Below are 18670 nucleotides of genomic sequence, written 5' to 3'. Positions count from 1 at the left end.
ACGCCAGCTGAAGAGCACATTGCCACCATAAATGTAGTCAATTGGAGATGAATGCTGGCGCCAGGAGAGTGTGGAGATGGTGGTAGGAGAGGAGAGAGAGAAATGATGGAAGAGAGTGTCAGAAGACTGACAAAGAGAGTGGGAGCGACGGACTAAAGGATCAGCCGTGAGGAATGAATGAGAGAGTGGCCTATAACTAGGCACAACTAGTCTAGTGTGGCGTCCTCTTTTTGGGGCTACAAACCCTAAACACAAAACGCAGAAACACAATAACGCAAATTGTGGGTGAAGGGTTTCTCAACACCCCCTCTCAAGTCCAAAAAGGGGAACAAGAGAAGAATAGGTGGAGATGCAATGCTACATGTTGAAGAATGCTCATGTAATAGGTGCCACTTGGACAATGTTCCTTATGGGGAAATTATTCACTTGGAAATCATGCAATGTATAGGAGGAATGTCAGACTTTGTGTGGTGCCGAGAACCAGAAGGATACGCTCGTACTCGATCTTGAGAGTAGACTCCATGCTAACCAAGGGACAAAGAAGTTTATCTTGGAAGTTGAGAATACCACTTAAAAGGAGACCTTTGAAGATAGTCGATTAGGAAACTGGATGAGCTGTAGAGCCTGAAACTCAACCTTGGGAGAGAAGCCACTAGCTCCATGACTTCATGCTGGAAGGAATACGAAGGTCTAGCCACCAAGTCTTTGTTGAAGAACCAAGGGCCCCGATCTAGGTAGATCCTCTAGATCCTAGGTATGAGTAGAGGAAATGACTGCTCAAAGGAGAGCCACTCCTTGAAAGTGAAAGGTGGTGGTGTGTGAAGAACTTCATGGCATATAGGGTCCCTCTCTGAATCTGGAGGAGTAGAAGTAGGAGCACCCTTTGAAGCCGAAGAAGAACTAGAAGGCCCCTTTGAGGGCGAATTAAGAAAATCCCACTTTGAATCCTAGTCTGAGAGAGAAAGGGAATCCAACTACTCATGGCCCACGGTCTGCGAAGCATCAGATGATGAAGAAAGTGCCGCCGGTTGTACCGAAGAAGGTATCTAGGGCTCGGAAGAAGAAGCCGCAAAGCACCCAGAAGTGGCCTCTCGAACTTGAGTGGAAGAGGGTGGAGAAGAAGGAGGCTCAGGATGAGCCAAGGGTGGAGAACAGTTGCGGACTCTCAGGAGAGGGGATTGTGGAGGAGATGTGGGCCGTGGAAGCCACTGTACTTAGAAGTGGGTGGGAGAAACCTCTGTGCAATGGTGTGGTCTCCAAGAGGGCTTATTGCCTTGTAAGGTCTTAGAGCCTCTGTGTGCTCGAAAGGACTTTGTGTGCGCGTTGGTTGCGGCTTATTGCCTTGAGCATAATACTTTGATAGCTGATGTAGAATGATCTCTGTGGCCTAGAAAGGAGAGGTGGCACAAGGAGTGCATGGTGGAAGACGCATATACTCCGGAGGGGTGTGGAGCAAAGGTCGATGTTGACAATCTTCGGTGGGATGACTGTTCGTGCCGCACTAGTAGCACCGAGTAGAAGAACAATCTATCAGTGGAGATGCCATGGTGCCGGTGTGGCAAACTGGAGAAGGGAGGGTGGGAGGGAGAAAAAGGATATCTCCCAATGCGCAATGGAAATGATAGAGAAATATAATGTTGATGCTAAACTCGCCACGGGTCTTTGTCTTCTCTAATGAGGAGGATCTTTGTGGCTCTCTAAGCACCTCTGGCTCTGATACCATGTCAAAATGACTAAGAGACCAAAGAGATAGTAGGGTTTGCGAGGGAAACAGTTTGTGTACGATAAACACTGAGAGAGAGAAGAAACACAGAAGATGATGAAAGATGAATAATGCTAATGAAGTGAATCTGATACAAGGGTGCCGTAGCACAAAGAAAGCCCTGGAGTGCAGGAAGACTGCTGAAGAAGCCTCTGAGTCTGCAAACGCAGGATAAGGAAGTGTCGTTTGGAGCAGGGAGACTACTGTCGAAGGGTGAGGAGCCTTTGAAATTGCAAACGCAAGGATGAAGAGTGGTACCTATGAGTAGGGAGACAACCAATGAAGCCTCTGTTTGCAAATGCAAGCCTAATGAGGTGACACCAACTGTTGGAGTGATGTCAAAAGGGTGGGAAGCAGCCAAGAACCAAATGCAAGGTGCAACTGCCTCTGATGAAGGTGACGCTTGCTGGATAGAGATACTAGATGGTGATGAACCTCCCTGGCAGCCAAATGCAAGAAGGTGGAGCCGCTAGAAGGGTGGAGGATGACGCTAGATAGGGTGGATGCTGACGCCAAGAGAGTGCGGACTCCAAACGCAAGGCGTAGGAGCATAGAAGATGCTATCGCCAATAACAATGGAGGATGGACGCCAGCTGAAGAGCACATTGCCACGATAAACGCAGTCAATTGGAGATGAAGGCTGGCGTTAGGAGAGTGTGGAGATGGTGGTAGGAGAGGAGAGAGAGAGATGATGGAAGAGAGTGTCAGAAGATTGACAAAGAGAGAGTGGGAGTGACGGACCAAAGGATCAGCCGTGAGGAATGAATGAGAGAGTGGCCTATAAGCAGGCACAATTAGTCTAGTGTGGCGCTCCTTTTTGGGGCTGCAAATCCTAAACACAGAAACGCAAAAACGCAAAGTGCGGGTGAAGGGTTTCTCAACAGGATGGGTGTTCCCTTGTGATCCATTGTTTTGATTTTGAGTTTGATTTTGGTTTTGGTTTTGATTTTGTGTCTTCTTGCTTTTCCTTTTTGCCCCTTCCGAGAACTATACAAGAGCCCCCTCTAAAGTGGGAAACATTGTTTTTAAATTGATCGAACAATCAAGCATGATGCAGTAATTGACACTCAAATGCATAAAATGTAGGCATAATTGGTCGTGAAATCATTTGCCGAACAAAATGGAAATATTTCTTTGTGAGTTTGTTCAGGAACAATGTGACCTAGTCATCGGGGGACTTATGAGCCTCTATAGTAGAAAACAAAATGAGCAATCACTGCTATTCAGTCAACTTAACCTTAAGGTCATCTTGGTCTCAATGTTAAAAGATGACGTACCAGTGAGACAGTAGGGTTTGCGGGGAGAAACATGGAGTGAACTTGGAAAACATGGAGAAGAGAAGAGAAGAGAGAAGAAACTTTGATGAATGGAATGATGAAGTTTTAAATCATGGAGTGAATGTGATATAAGGGAACAAGGGTGCCGAAGCACAAGGAAGATGATGAAGACAGCCACGAACCACGAACAACAATGTCCTCCTGAAGGAGTGTGAGAGCAGTGGAGAGGGTGGAGAGAAGAGGTGACGGACTGAATGAATCAAGCGTGAAGAATGAGTGACATAGGCAGCTTATAAATAGGCAAGAGATTGTCTAGGGTGGCGCGCGGAGGGCGGGGGTCAGTTGTCTAGGGTGGCGCTACACTATGGGCGCCTAGTCCCTTTTTGGGGCTGTCCACTATGAAACCTAAATGCAAAATGCAGAAAGCAAATTGCATGTTAAGGGTTTCTCAACACCTCCTCTCAGGCCCAAAAAAGGGGAAGAAGAGAAGAAAAGAGAGAAGAAACTCTGATGAATGGAATGATGAAGTTCTGAATCATGGAGTGAATGTGATACAAGGGAACAAGGGTGCTGTGGCACAAGGAAGATGATGAAGACAGCCACGAACCACTAACCACAATGTTCTCCTGAAGGGTTGTGAGGGCAGTGGAGAGGTTGGAGAGAAGAGGTGATGGACTGAATGAATCAGCCGTCATGAGTGAGAGAGTGGCCTATAAATAGGCACAGTCAGTCTAGGGTGGCGCCTCTTTTTGGGGTTGCAAATCCTTAACGCAAAATGCAGAAACGCAAAAACGCAAACTGCGGGTGAAGGGTTTCTCAAGACCCCCTTTGAAGTAGAGAGAGAATCCAAAAACTCATGGATCATGGACTCCGAAATGTTTGAGGATGAAGGAAGTGCCGCCGGTCATGCCGAAGAAGGTATCTGGGATGGTGAAGGATGCCTAGAGTTAGCCTCTTGAACCTGAGTAGGCGAGGGTGAAGGGTGGGGCTCAGATTGAGCAATGAGTGGGCAACAGTCGCTGCTTCTCTATGGAGCGGATTGGGAAGCCGAAGAAGAGGAAGAAGTTGAGTAGCCATTGTCTCTCGAAGGAGCGGACTAGAGAACCGCAGGCCGTGGTAGCCCCTGTACTTGAAAATAGGTGGGAGAAGACTGGTGCTAGCATTGCAACGATCTCCAGGAGATTGAGTGCCAATCGATCTTCCATGTGCTCGAAAGGACTTAGTGCGCATTGGATGCATCTTATTGCCTTGAGCATAGTACTCTGATAGCCGATATAGAATGATCTCTGTGGCTTAGAAAGGAGAGGTGGCACAAGGAGTGCATGGTGGAAGACGCATATACTGAGGGGTTGTGGGGAGCAAAGGTTGAAGTCCGCAAACATCGGTGGTGTGTTCGGTGATTCCACAATAAGAGCACCAAGTAGATTGCTCATATGTTGGTAAAGAAGCCATGGGCATCAGTGTGCCTTGCTGAAGAAGGAAAAGGTCAGCCATGAACCATGAACTGCAATGTTTGCCTCAAGGACTAGGAGGGCAATGGAAGGGCTGGAAGTGAGTTGCTAGTGGGAGGTGAAGAGAGAAGTGTTAGATTACGGGAGATAGATTTCTTCAGACTGATGGAAGCATGAGTGTTCTTCACCTCCCAGCCACGCCTAGATAAGTGCTGGCCCTCAATCTTATCTCTTTGCCAGCCGTCAACTTGCTGGAGTCCTACTATTCCTGGACTCCCTTACTCTCTAGGCTCCCCTTGACCCCGTTCGGGCGCCCAAGAGCCCGGACGGTCACTCTCGTGCATGTTCCCCTAAATTTACCTTAATGTAACATTAAATATCCCTTTTAATGTCACATTTCACACTTATGACCTTAATGTGACATTAAATATCCCTTTTAATGTCACATTAATGTCACATTTCCTTCCCCTTAAGAATCGGTTTCGTCCTCGAAAACGATATTTGGAAGGTCTAATTGTAAATCGGGAAACCTTTTCTTTAAAGTACTTACTCGCTCCCATGTTGAGCTTTCCTCTGAACAATCTTTCCACTTAACCAAACATTCTTGATAAATAGTATTTCTCGTTCGTCTATTACGAACATTTAATATTTTTTCTGGTTCATGTGGATTAGATTGGTCATAGAATAACTCCTCAATATCATCATTTAAGATTAGATTATCCAAATCACCCAGCTTCTTCCTTAGTTTGCTTACATGAAAAACTGGATGTATTTTACTACCAGCAGGTAGTTGGAGCTTGTAAGCCAATTCTCCCACCCTTTTAAGTATTATGAAAGGACCACAATACCTTGGTGAAAGCTTTGGACAATGTCCCTTTTTCATAGTTTTAGTTTGTTCAGGCACCTTAAGATAGACCAATTCTCCTTCTTCAAAGGAGATGTCTCTTCGGTGAGGATCTGCATATGCTCTAGCTCGACTTTGAGCCTTTTTAATATTTTCTTGAGCAAATTTCAACATATTATTCATATCCTCCAAAAAGTCTTTAGCTGCCTGAACCTTTTCCTTATGCAGTCCTACTGCAAAAGGAGCTCTGGGCTGAAACCCATACATCAACATAAACGGACTATATCCAGTGGAAGAGTGTTTGGCACTGTTATATGCAAACTTTGCTATCGGTAAATACTCTTCCCAATTAGTTTGCCTTTTGCTTACATATGCCCTAAGCATATCTTCAAGAATTTGGTTAACCCTTTCAGTTTGCCCATCTGTTTGCGGATGATCCGCCGTACTCATGCTAAGTTTAGTATCCAATTTCCTAAATACCGCACGCCAAAAATGGCTATCAAATTTTCTATCGCGATCAGAAACTATATTTGCCGGAAGGCCATACAATCGGTATATGTTCTCTACGAACAATCTAGCCAATTCTGGTGTTTTAACATCAGTTGAAGTTGGAATAAACCTAGCCATTTTGGTTAACCTATCCACAATTACCCACACAGAGTCGTGCCCCCTCTGTGTTCTAGGTAAAGCAACAATAAAATCCATGGAGATACTCTCCCATTTTCCCGAAGGAATTTCTAATGGATGGAGAAGTCCTCCCATTTTTAATTTTTCAGTTTTATTAACCTGGCATTTATTACATTTGACCACATAGTCAAGGACGTCCTTATTCATTCCAGGCCAATAAAACTGCCTTTTAATAAGACTATAAGTCTTATTAACTCCTGGATGTCCCGCACTAGGGGTATCATGACACTCAAAGAGTATCTGGCGCCTTATTTCTATATCTTTCGGGACACATACCCTACCCTTGTAGAGTAAATAACCATTATCAATGGTAAAATTCTTCCACTTGAATCCAGTTTGAGCAACCCCTGATGCTCCATTTCCTAGTTGAACATCCTCAGATATTCCTTCCTCAGTAGAAGCACTTTTATTTGGATCCCCATTTTTTATTGCTTCCCATATGTTGGAATATGCCGGATCAACCTGACATTTCCCTTTTAAAGATTCAAGCAAGTTGGAAGTGAACTGAGTAAAACTCAATTCATTAATGATGGGCATTCTGCTGAGTGCATCAGCTACTATATTATACTTTCCTTTTCTATATCTTATTTCATAGTCAAACTCTTGGAGGAGTTCGGCCCATCTGGCTTTACGCCCATGTAAATCTGGTTGATCATTAAGCCACTTAATGCTTTCATGATCCGATAAGATTAAAAGTTTGGCACCATACAAATAATGCCTCCATTTCTTCATTGCATGTACTATTGCATACAGCTCCCTCTCATAAACAGAATAATTCTGTTTTGCACGATCTAATTTCTTGCTTTCAAAAGCAACTGGTCGACCTTCTTGTAATAAGACCGCGCCTATTGCCTTGTCACTGGCATCAGCTTCAACGACAAATGGTTTATTGGGATCCACTATTAATAATACTGGAGCTGTAGCAATAGCTACCTTAAGTTTTTGAAAACTTTCATTTTGGTCTGTTCCCCAATTAAAACTTTTCCCTTTCCCTTTAAGTTGGTCAGTCATTGGAACAGCTATTTTGGCATAATCTCGAATGAATCTACGATAAAATCCAGATAAACCTAGGAAGATCTGCAGCTCTTCCAGGTTCCGTGGAGGTGGCCATTCAATAATTGCCCTTACTTTTTCTGGATCCATGTTGATTCCCTCTTTCGAGATTATATGCCCTAAATATTTGACCTCTTGTGCAAAGAATTCACATTTAGTTTTCTTCGCATAAAGGGAATGTGTTCTTAACAGTTGGAATACTAATAATAAGTGTTCCAAATGTTCTTCTCTTGATTTACTAAAGATCAAGATATCATCCAAAAAGACTACTACAAAATGTCCTAGATAGAGCCGTAAAACACTATTCATCAGCTTCATAAAAGTAGCTGGTGCATTAGTGAGACCAAAAGGCATCACTAAAAAATCATAATGCCCGTATCTAGTACGAAATGCCGTTTTGGAAATATCTTGTGCCTTAATTCTTATTTGGTGATAACCTGATCTTAAGTCTATCTTTGTGAAGAATTTTGCCCCTTGCAATTGATCAAAAAGATCTTCCATTCTGGGCATAGGAAATTTATTCTTCACCGTTATTTTATTAAGTGCTCTATAGTCAACACAAAGTCGCATAGAACCATCTTTTTTCTTTACCAATAAAATTGGTGAAGCCCAAGGTGAATTACTGGGTTGAATAAACCCTTTATCCAGGTAATCCTTAATTTGTCTTTCAACTTCTTGATGCTGTGTTTCACTTAACCTATATGGTGGTTTTGAAATTGGGTGTGTGTCCTTATTTATATCAATTGGGTGATTTATTTCACCCCTATCTGGTGGAAGGCCACTAGGTAAATCAGAAGGAAACACATCTTTAAAATCATCTAACAAACTGTTCAATTCATTATTTACATTCAATTCGCAAACATAAGAAAATTGTTGCTTTATATTACAGGAAGTAAAAGTATTTTGTACAGGAAAAGACCATAGCATATATACCTCACAAACTTCCTTCTTTATCAGCTTCTGAACTTCAGTAGAACACAGCAAAGGATTATCAGATACTTCATGTTCACCTTGAATGACAAAAGTCTTACCATCCCTTTCAAATTCCAGTGTATTATGGTGATAGCTACGTTTCAAGGATGGTTCCAATCCCCATAGCCACTCCCTCCCTAGAGCAATGTCAGCTCTTTCCATGTTCATTATTTGGAAATCAAGCTTATCTTTATATCCTTGAATCTCGATTTCCAAATTGGATACCATGGTATCCCATATTTTATTGTCTTGGCCTTGCATCATACGCACAACGTATTGATGCTCACTGTTTTGTTGGGGAAGTTTCAATTTTTTGACAAGTGCATAATTTATAAAATTATGTGTGGCAGAGTCATCAATCATGACTCTAACCCGTTTTCCAGCTATCAATCCATGTACTCTAAGTAAATCATGTGGCCCAAAGGTAGGCTGCCACAAAGAAGTTGACATACAACACTTATGTTGTACATCCATGTGCAAGACCTTTAAAGATTTATACTTTTCATGACCCTTTAATTCTAAGGTCTGCACTACATGGATTTGTTTTTCTTTTCCCTTGCCCTTGTCCTTTTCTTTGTCTTCCCCCTTTTTCTTTTGAGGGCAATTCCAAGCAGCATGGTTAGGGGATAGGCAATTAAAACACAATTTTTGTTTTTTGGCCTTATCAAAGTCATCAGGACTTAGCTTTGGCCTCATATATGGTTTCTTTTCAAAAGGTTGTTTTTTACCTTTGAAAAATGGCATTTTCCTTTTAAATTTGCCCACAAATTTTGAGGTTTCTAATTCCTTAGACTTGGGCTCCATATCAGTGAAACTGGTGAGTGTACCTGGACGCGTACTATCTTCATAAATTAATGCAAATTTAATTGCCTCTTCAAGCGTCTTAGGTAAACTCCGTTTTACTTCCTTTTTACAAGCTTTATCCAGTCCCCTAATGAATCCTCTAGTTTTTTGGAATTCATCAATTCCTTCCAGTTTGAGGATTATCTCACGATATTCCTCCAAATATGTCAGTAGGGGTCGTCCCTTTTGTCTGACATAATCCCAATCTTCCCAATTTCTTTCCATTTCATTTTCAGGAAGAAATTCTTTTAAAAATACGGATTCAAATTGAGCCCAAGTTTCAGGTATTTTATTCGCCTCCTTTAAGGTTCGCCACCACTTATATGCTTTGGGGCCCAAAGTTAAACTGGCCTCCAGTGCTTGGAGATGTGGTGGTGTATTTTTTAATTTATGTAAATCTTCCCATTTTTGGAGGAAATTAAAGATTGTATCTTTATTCCTATCTTTTTCCTCCCCGTAAAATTGAGGTGGTTTCATATCTTTTAAAACCAGATTATCCCTCAATTTATGATGGGTTTGGGGTTCTCTAGAATCTCGGATAGTCGCATCTAAATTTTTCGATGAAGATGGGACATCCGAGATTTCTATTTTATTTTTATCTTTTTCCAACAATAAAGTTAGCTGAGATTTTATTTCAGTAAGTGTTTGAGTTAAAAACTCCATTTGAACCCCTTGAGTTTGCACACGAGCAGAAAGATCATCAAATTGCTCTCTCGTGGCAAAAAATTCTTCCCATTGTTCTTCTTGTATGTCTGGTTCATGGGGATCTGCCATAGGTTGATCCCCAGAACTAGGACTTTCCATTACCCTTTCTTTCCCTTTTTCTGCCATTAATACACTGGAATTGGAAAGCAAAAATAAGAAATTTGCATACAAGATAAAATACTTCCCTGATTTTTATGGCAGGCTGTGGCTTCAGTTATGTATGAAGTTTTTCTGCCTATCTCACAGCAGTCGCAGTCCAATCCGACTCAGCAATCTGATACTGACAGCTCCACTTCTGATCTGTTTCTCGCGGCTGCTGGCAGCTTCATCTGAGCTGATTGGTCCTCGCGAATGCTGGCGACTCTACTCCTGGTCCTCGTGGATGCTGGCGGCTACACGTCTGGTCTGGTTGGTCTTCGCGCTGGTCTTTATGTTTTTTTTTTATTTTTTCCTCTGCCCGTTTCGTTCCTGCCGCAGGTCCCCGTGACGTTAGACCAGTTTTCAATGTCACTTATGTGACGTGGCGCTGCAATCTTTAAAATTTTGATGGCCCGTTTTCTAACGCGACGGGACGGGGCATTTCTGACTGGCGGCTTATTTTCTAACTGACGACCCGTCGAGTATTAACGCGACGTCTTGATGACCAGCGACCCCGACGATTATTTCCGTGACGGATCACGTCACGTCTTCACAGCTCCTGATTCCGGCTGCTCACACGATATGACCAAACTGACAACCTGACGGATTCTTGTTTGACGAATGATCAGAAACACAAGCTCTGATACCAATGTTAGATTACGGGAGATAGATTTCTTCAGACTGATGGAAGCACGAGTGTTCTTCACCTCCCAGCCACGCCTAGATAAGTGCTGGCCCTCAATCTTATCTCTTTGCCAGCCGTCAACTTGCTGGAGTCCTACTATTCCTGGACTCCCTTACTCTCTAGGCTCCCCTTGACCCCGTTCGGGCGCCCAAGAGCCCGGACGGTCACTCTCGTGCATGTTCCCCTAAATTTACCTTAATGTAACATTAAATATCCCTTTTAATGTCACATTTCACACTTATGACCTTAATGTGACATTAAATATCCCTTTTAATGTCACATTAACGTCACAAGAAGAAAGACTAAAAACGAAGGTGAGGAGAGAGAGACTAAAAACACAGGCAATGGAGAGAGAAAATCTGCTGCGATAGGATGAGGAGAGAAAATTTGATGAGACAGACTGAGGAGAGAAAAACAGCAGCCATGTTGCAAAGAACAACTGCCAGCAACAGGGAGGAGCCGCCAGCAGTTTGGCTGAGCCAGCAGCAGCAACAGGGAGGTGGACGCGACAGCAACAGCCCTGAACGCAGGTTGGAAAATAGCAAACGCAGGAGGGATCAGTTGCTAGTTAGGATGTTGATACAACGGAAGAAGAGAAGTGGGTGCCGAACCCGCCACCGGTCTTTGCCTTCACTGGAGTGGAGGATCTTTACCACTGTTTGAGTAGATCCAGCTTTGATACTATGTCAAAAGATGACGTACCAGCGAGACAGTAGGGTTTGTGGGGAGGAACATGGAGTGAACTCAGTAAACATGGAGAAGAGGAGAAGAGAGAAGAAACTTTGAAGAATGGAATGAAGTTCTAAATCATGGAGCGAATGTGATACAAGGGAATAAGGGTGCCGTAGCACAAGGAAGATGATGAAGACGGCTACGAACCACGAACCACAATGTCCTCTTGAAGGGGTGTGTGAGTGGTGGAGAGGATGGAGAGAAGAGGTGACGAACTGAATGAATCAGCCGTGAAGAATGAGTGATAGAGGCAGCCTAAAAATAGGCAAGAGACTGTCTAGGGTGGTGCGTGGAGGGCGGGCGTCAACTGTCTAGGGTGGCGTGTAGAGGGAGGGTGTCAACTGTCTAGGGTGGTGCCACACTATGGGCACCTAGTCCCTTTTTGGGGTTGTCCACAGTGAAACCCTAAATACAAAATGCAAAACCCTAAAGGCAAAACGTAGAATGCAAATTGCATGTGAAGGGTTTCTCAACACTAAGATCTTGAATTCTTGGAGCCCATAGTCAATATTGATACGATGGGTCTTATCTTGAGCTGCATAGCGATCAATCAAGTGTTCCCACTGCTCAAATGCAAGGGCAAAGTGCAGAAGTTGTGAAAGGAATTTTGGAAGCAAACCTTTCTTTAAATCAGTGGAGGCATAAAGCTTCCAAGAATGGACAACTTTTAGGTGGAGTAAGTCAAGGGTGGGTTTGGGATTCTAGTGTTTGCCTGCATGACGTTCCATAAATTTTGTGAGTTGAGGATATGTTCATTAGGTTTGACCAAGTGATATTAGACTCATTTTAATGTGTCTTGTTAGTGAAAGCATTCTTGGTTGAGGCTGATTAAGAAGAAATATGAGGTGTTAGGAAAGAAGTATAAGGGGGATCGAAAGGAGGATAGGGTGGGTAGGTCTGAATGGGATTAGAGTTTACATAAGGTGCCGAAAAAGGAAGCATTACAACCCAATAAGCTTGCTTGGCTGTCTGCTGTGGCACTGTCACATAACCAGAAGGTCCATTAGGAGGTATGAGAGTGCTTGGGAGGGTATCCCATGCAATGAAAACCCAGAGGGTTTTGCGATACTTTTGACAGGAATTATCTGTACTCAGACTAGTGTTTGGTCAATCGAGATCATGCAATCTTATTAAAAAAAAAAAACCCTGGGAATAGGAATGTTACCCTTAGACTGATGGAACATTACTCGACTGCTGCTTCAATAACTTGTGTTTAGAAAGTTTGATGATATACTTGATTTAGAAAAGATTGTGTTATTGGGTCTCCATTTGGGGTCTCCATTTGCAAGCTTGCATCCTGTGGCTCTTTACTTTTTGCAAGTGTTTTATCTTTGCATCTTGTACCGATGGCTTAGTTGATTGGTTTGTTACAGGTATGCATTGACCAAAGCCTTCTGTGTGGCATTTGGCATGACATTTATATCTATATTCGACGTGCCTGTTTTCTGGCCTATTTTGCTATTGTACTGGATAGTGTTGTTTGTCCTCACCATGAAGCGGCAGATACGCCACATGATTAAGTACAAATATGTACCTTTTAATGTTGGTAAACAGGTAATTTTTGATTCATAAATCTCCAGTCTTGATGTTTGTTTCATCTGGGATCATTATGTAATATTAAATTGTGTTTCTCTGCAGCGCTATTCAGGGAAGTCATCTGATAAAACAAATGTTTCAAGAGAGTGACCTTATCCCAGCGGATTTCATTTGGTTTGATGGTCAGCTCTTGCCACTTCTCAAGTAGATGTATATTAAAGCTGTAGTACCTGTTCTTTACATGTTTGCTTGTGTCGTAATTTTTTTTTTCTTGATGTTGCTTTCACTCACTTTTTATGCAGACTGATTCTACTGAGGTTGCAGGACTACTGGAGGCATCTTCTCATCAGCAACTCTGAAAGGGCTTTGCCAGCTACAACAGTTCCTCTATTTTGTGGTTGGTTGGTTGGTTGTCACTGAATGAGAAACAGACTCGTCCTTGATTGTAGTATATTGGCAGCACCAATCGCTGCTATATTAAGATGAAAATTGATGCGGCATCTAGAACTAAAAAATGTTTTTTTTTTTTGGGTAATAGCCACATCTTGTTATTTTGTGGTGGTGATTGGCAAGAGTTCATGCTGAAACCATATATAAGCATTGCTGCCAAATTGATGCAGCATCTAGAACTGCAGTTTCTTTTTGGTAAGAGTCGCATCTCATTATTTTGTGGTGGTGCTTGGCAAGACAAACAGCAGTATTTTTTCATCTTTTGAAAGTCCATAATGCAGAGATCATTTATAAGCATCTGTAGTAAAGTCAGGTATGCGAATTTTCATATAAGAACATGCCATGTTTTCAGTGAGATCTTCTGGTCTTCACAAGAGATGTTTCCTTCCTTTCATTGATTTGATTGCATTTCGGCATGAGCGCGCTAAGAACTGGCAGGATTGGTGTTACAACACAGCTGCAATGGAAGAATTTTATTTCTACCACATCGTGGTTGAAACTTGATGGAGGTCCAAAACGTTAAACGATGCCAACGAGAGCTCACATTTAATATGCTTTTGTCTAATCTCTGAACCTAAATTGAGTGCACAGTAAAAGGTAGTACTGGATTTTATTGTGACTGTTTTTTGAAGGGGGATCTTCATGTTACTAATATCTGGAGAATGTTACTACTATCTGGAGAATAATCCCAGTGTACTCCAGTACTAGTTTCTAAAGACTTGCGATACTAGGTTGTTAGGAGCATAGTCAAAAATGAGGGTCCAAATCTCAGTAATATTTAGAGGAGTGACATCAGTTGAAAATTGTGGGCCTGCTAATCTAGCCTCACCACTATGACTTTGTTTTAAAGGGGATGGTAAAAAATGAGTCAGCGTCGTGAGGCTCATTTTCTTACTAGGTTGCAAGGAGGATGGTAAAAATTAAGTCAGTCTTTGGAGAAGTGCCATTAGTTGCACACAACTCCCCTCTAGTGAGTTGTTTGGGTATAGTAAAAGGGCACATTTTTATCTAGGTGTGGAGTCCAAGAGCTTTCATGTTCGGTCTTATGGTCTAATTCAATGTGCATGGATGTCTTTATCATTAAAGAAGCTTGATGATTTGTCCAATGTCTTGGGAAGTAGATATACACCCTGGTGGAGTTTCACAATAGGATAGCTTATATCTTTTGCTAGGCGCATGTGTAGATGTATCCTTTGTGCTCCATCAAGATTAATGATTAACATAATATACTCTATTCTTTGAATATGGTATTGTTCTTGAGTGCTTCTTTGGATGTATTATTAGAGCTTGCATTGATGAGGGATTACCACAATGTAAACTTGAAACATGATTTTAGGTATGTGTAGTGATGAAACAAACCTTGGCTTGCCAATGATTTAAAATGCTACCTTGAAAAGTATGTCCATAGTTTGATGTAATGTAATGACAAGCTATTACCGTTGAGGATAAAAGTAATATGAATCTAAGGTGTTAAAAGAAGATGGTGAGTGGTTTGAGTCGACTAAGTTTGTATAGGTTATAATTGTTATGTGGTTTAGTGTTCCTTGGTTTAGCGTTCGTTGCTAGACTTTGATCCCTTTGAATCCCATAATAGAACAAATTGTTGAGGATAAAAGTAATATGAATCTAAGGTGTCAAGTGGATGGTGATGGTTTTGAGTGCACTAAAAGGTTTGTATAGGTTAATACTGGTATATGGCTGAGTGTTCATGGCTTAACTTTGATCTCTTTGATCCCCATGGTAGAACATACAATATGTATCATTGGCCATTTTGGGGTGGGTTGGGTTGGTGTGGTGTGTACAAAGAGGCAATGCAAATAAAAATAGGTGGAGTGAAGTCTTAAGAAGTTAATTTCTTTTCACATCTCAATTAGGACACGGCATAATAACTCCGATTATACCATGGTAAATGTCTCAATCAGGACACGACACTCTTTTTGGGCATGCAATCATATCAGCTTAGATCATACCATGTAAATGCCCATGTTTTCATTCCAAGTTGACATATGAAAGGTTAGATATCCTCTTTTTTGGCATTTAGGCACATCAACTCACCACACCAATGAAGCTTTTACTTGTACTTCAATTTGACATGTTTGATGTTACCCCTCAATGTTTGGGTATGATCCTATTTAGATTAGTGTATTGAGGGATAAATGAGGTGCGGATGATCTAATGTGATATCCCACTATTTTAGGTACGCATCATGACCTAGGATTTACCTTTGATGGATTTTATGTTGTGATAACTTGACATACACGTGCCTATTTAAAGATGCTCAACTTGATCTAAAAGGTAGTGTGTTCTTTAATTTTCACCTCTAATGAATATATTCTCATTCTCAACTTAGTTCAAGAGTATATTGAGGGCTCTTGCTTAGCTACATATGTTTGGTACATTAGGACTTATACAAGAACAATGTTTTGATGACATAATAGTTTCTTGGCGGCACAACAAGGACTCTCCTCAACGATACATACAAGTCAAAAAGGTTTTTTGACTTTTAAGGTCAAGTTGAAAGATTAATTCACATGGCATTAACTTGAGGAAAGGCCTTTATATGTAAAGAAATTAATGTACATAACCTTTTAATGTCTTCAACGCTACTAAACATTTTATAAATTTCAGTTGGTAAACAAGTTTGGATTGTGTGAGCTTCCTCTTGATCCTTTATTGCTCCTCTATTATTATTGCTTATATTCATGCTTCGTGCCATTTTTTCCAACAATTGCTATCAAAGTCTCAGTTCTGCAAGCCTCTCACTCATGGGTGTAAGAATAATTAGATTGTTCCATGATTTGCATTGGACTTAGGTCTTGGGAAGTCTATAGTGGAAAGTCTATAGTTTCATGAAATATGCATGTTTCTAGTGCATTTTGAGATCTAGTAGTAGTTATTTGAAGACTTTTTGCAACCCCATATAAAAATCAATATTTGTTGTTTTTGGATTCTTTTATTGCATTGTGGAAATTGATTTTGCATCGCGTTCATCCTAGAGCTTCCAACTCTGAACAAATTCATTCTTATTGCTTTCAAGGCAATGTTTTCTTTACTCCACTAGTTTTTGTCATTTTGTAGTATAGCTATAGTGCATTTGAGACATTAAAAATATCTAGAAGCATTCAAATATTTATGGTTAGCCAATGCAAAACTTGAAAGGACCAATTATTCCACTATGGTCCTACATTATGTGACATCTGTTGGTTGCCAAAGGACTATGGTCTCCTATTGGGGCCACTACTTTTGAGGCATATTGAAGGTTGAGGCAAGTTGTAGTATTGACATGCCAAGTGTCCAACCTACTAAATTACAATTTGGATGGGATGTAGAGGACACATAAATATATGCATCAGTGACTCTATTTGCCAAAACACCTATGATACCTTGTATTCACTCATGTAAAAATGTCAAGCAAGGCTTGGGATACACTCAACAATTGGATTTTATGCAAATGAAGGGGGGTGACTCTATGGGATATTTCTCATGAAAGTCAATGATGAGAAGAAGCTTTCTCACTAGCTCAATAAGCATGCACTCAATTTTTGCAATCACAAAAGCTAGTTTTACAGTTATATTTGTACATGAAAAATGTACAGTTCGTGATTGTAGTGATGGTGATGCTATGTAGCATTAGGGCCTTAATATTGTGCATTTTATGGAATGGATGTTAGTGAGAGGCTTGCATATGATACGTACGCTATTATTTTGAGTTTTGCAAATGATGCTAAGTTGTAGCATGCATGTTTTTATCACTTAAACTATGGTTTCTTCTTGCATCTTGTTAGGCAAGATATGGTGTTTGATTTGCCACAATACAAGCTCCTCCAAAACACGTATATGAAAGTTGTATTTTTGGTATAATGTGATGTGTTGCATTTAGTACATAGTGATGTTTTTTGATCCTATGAGAACACCTACTGCTAGTGGCTATTTGTATTTTGTTAAATTTATTAATTAATACAATAGATTTATATGGATCTAACCTATTGAAGTCATATGTATTCTTGCGCATTACATAGTTTTTATCTAAGGTTGAGAATAACTTATACTTTTGGTACATTAGGCACACATCATGGCAAATAGTATATGTTCAAAGAGTTTCATGCATTTATGGCTAAAATAAGCATCATGCATTTATGAACTTACAATGCCTTAGGCATTATATCAAATGAAGTGGTTAAGAGGAAAACATGGCTCTTATAAAGAACATGTTTCCACCAACCAAATTTTTATAATTAATTGCGCCTTTATTAAAAGGTGGAAGGGTTGAGCAAAAGTGAGAGCATAAGTGGAAGCAAGAAACAAGAGCTATAGAAGTTGAACCAAGGAGAGAGAGCAAGACGTGGAAACTCCAATAGTCACAATGTGTGTCTTGCTTTCCCTTATTCTATTGTCATAGAACTAATAAAGAATAAAGCAATAGTGATGGGTAGTCACCACCTGCAATGTACAGGTGTATGGATAGTAAGTACAAGATAAATGTAGGTGGCTATGCACATATAGCCTTGAATCCCTACAACCTCCCACTTAAATGACAATGTACTTGAGTGTGGAGAAAATAATAAAAATTTGACAAAGCACAGTGTATATATATAAGTACAACTAGATGAGGAATATATGTTATCTCATTCTATACCCATTATCTTCCTAAGGAAGGTATAACGTTCCACTAGGAGACTTTTATTGAGCAAATTTGTAGGATTGTCATTTGTAGAAATCTTGACAAGCTTTGTCTTATTATCATCAACCACCTCTTTGATAAGGTGGTAATGGAACTCAATATGCTTGGTCTTCTTATGAAAGATCGAATCACGTGCCAATGAGACATAGCCAGAGTTGTGGACTTCCTACTATATCTACATGTCTTGCATAATCAGAGTGTGTAATCCATGATTCCAATGTCTTGGCTACCATAGCAAAGGCGCAACTCTACAATGCCCTTAAGGTATCTCATGATACCCTTCATGACGTAGCAATGCCCCTTGCTAGATGTTACCTTATAATGAGCCACAACTCCCATTGCAAATGCTATCTTAGGTCTTGTGGCCATCATGGCATACATCAAGCTTTCCACTATGGATGCGTACGGAATCTTGGCCATCTTGGCTCTCCCATAATTTAACTGGGGACAGTCGACTTGATTAACCTTCACATGAGAAGATAAAGGGGTGCCAATTGTCTTACCACTGTGCATATGAAACTGCTCAAGTACTTTATGAATGTACTTCTATTGTGACAAGTAGAGGAGTTTCTTAGAGCAATTGCACATAGTGTGCATACCAACTATGTGATAGGCATGCCCCATGCCCTTTATCTCAAAGCTCTTCTTGAGATGAGTCTTCAAAGCATCCAACTCAGCATGAGCACTCCCAACAACTAGGATGTCATCGACATATAGTATCAAAATGATAAGGTTACTATCTCGAGCCTTGTTCATGTAAAGATACAGATTTATATCACTGCAAGAATAGCCCTGTGAATGCATAAAGGCATTAAACTTATGTTACCACTCCCTAGGTGCATTTTTAAGTTCAT

At 40.9% G+C, this 18670-nt stretch overlaps 1 protein-coding gene across 2 annotated transcripts in view; it reads left to right on the top strand.

Moving 5' to 3' along the window:
* The window catches only part of LOC148019940 (protein RER1A-like), a 28420-nt gene extending 14930 nt beyond the window's left edge, over positions 1 to 13490 (top strand). The window contains exons 2-4 of one of the 2 annotated variants that reach the window (XM_087700145.1): positions 12523 to 12703; positions 12788 to 12867; positions 12988 to 13490. In XM_087700145.1, the coding sequence (XP_087556271.1) occupies positions 12523 to 12703; positions 12788 to 12835 (229 nt within the window). In that variant the 3' untranslated portion in view covers positions 12836 to 12867; positions 12988 to 13490. The remainder of the gene's footprint in view (positions 1 to 12522; positions 12704 to 12787; positions 12868 to 12987) is intronic. The other variant, XM_087700144.1, reaches the window with a different exon arrangement.
* Positions 13491 to 18670: the final 5180 nt, after the last annotated feature.

This window comes from Lygodium microphyllum, chromosome 19 (genome assembly GCF_053477565.2).
Source record: "Lygodium microphyllum isolate KBCC chromosome 19, Lygodium_microphyllum_v1.1.10, whole genome shotgun sequence".
Lineage (NCBI taxonomy): Eukaryota > Viridiplantae > Streptophyta > Polypodiopsida > Schizaeales > Lygodiaceae > Lygodium > Lygodium microphyllum.
Note: the sequence above shows the minus strand (reverse complement) of the source record. Positions and strands in the feature narration are given on the sequence as shown.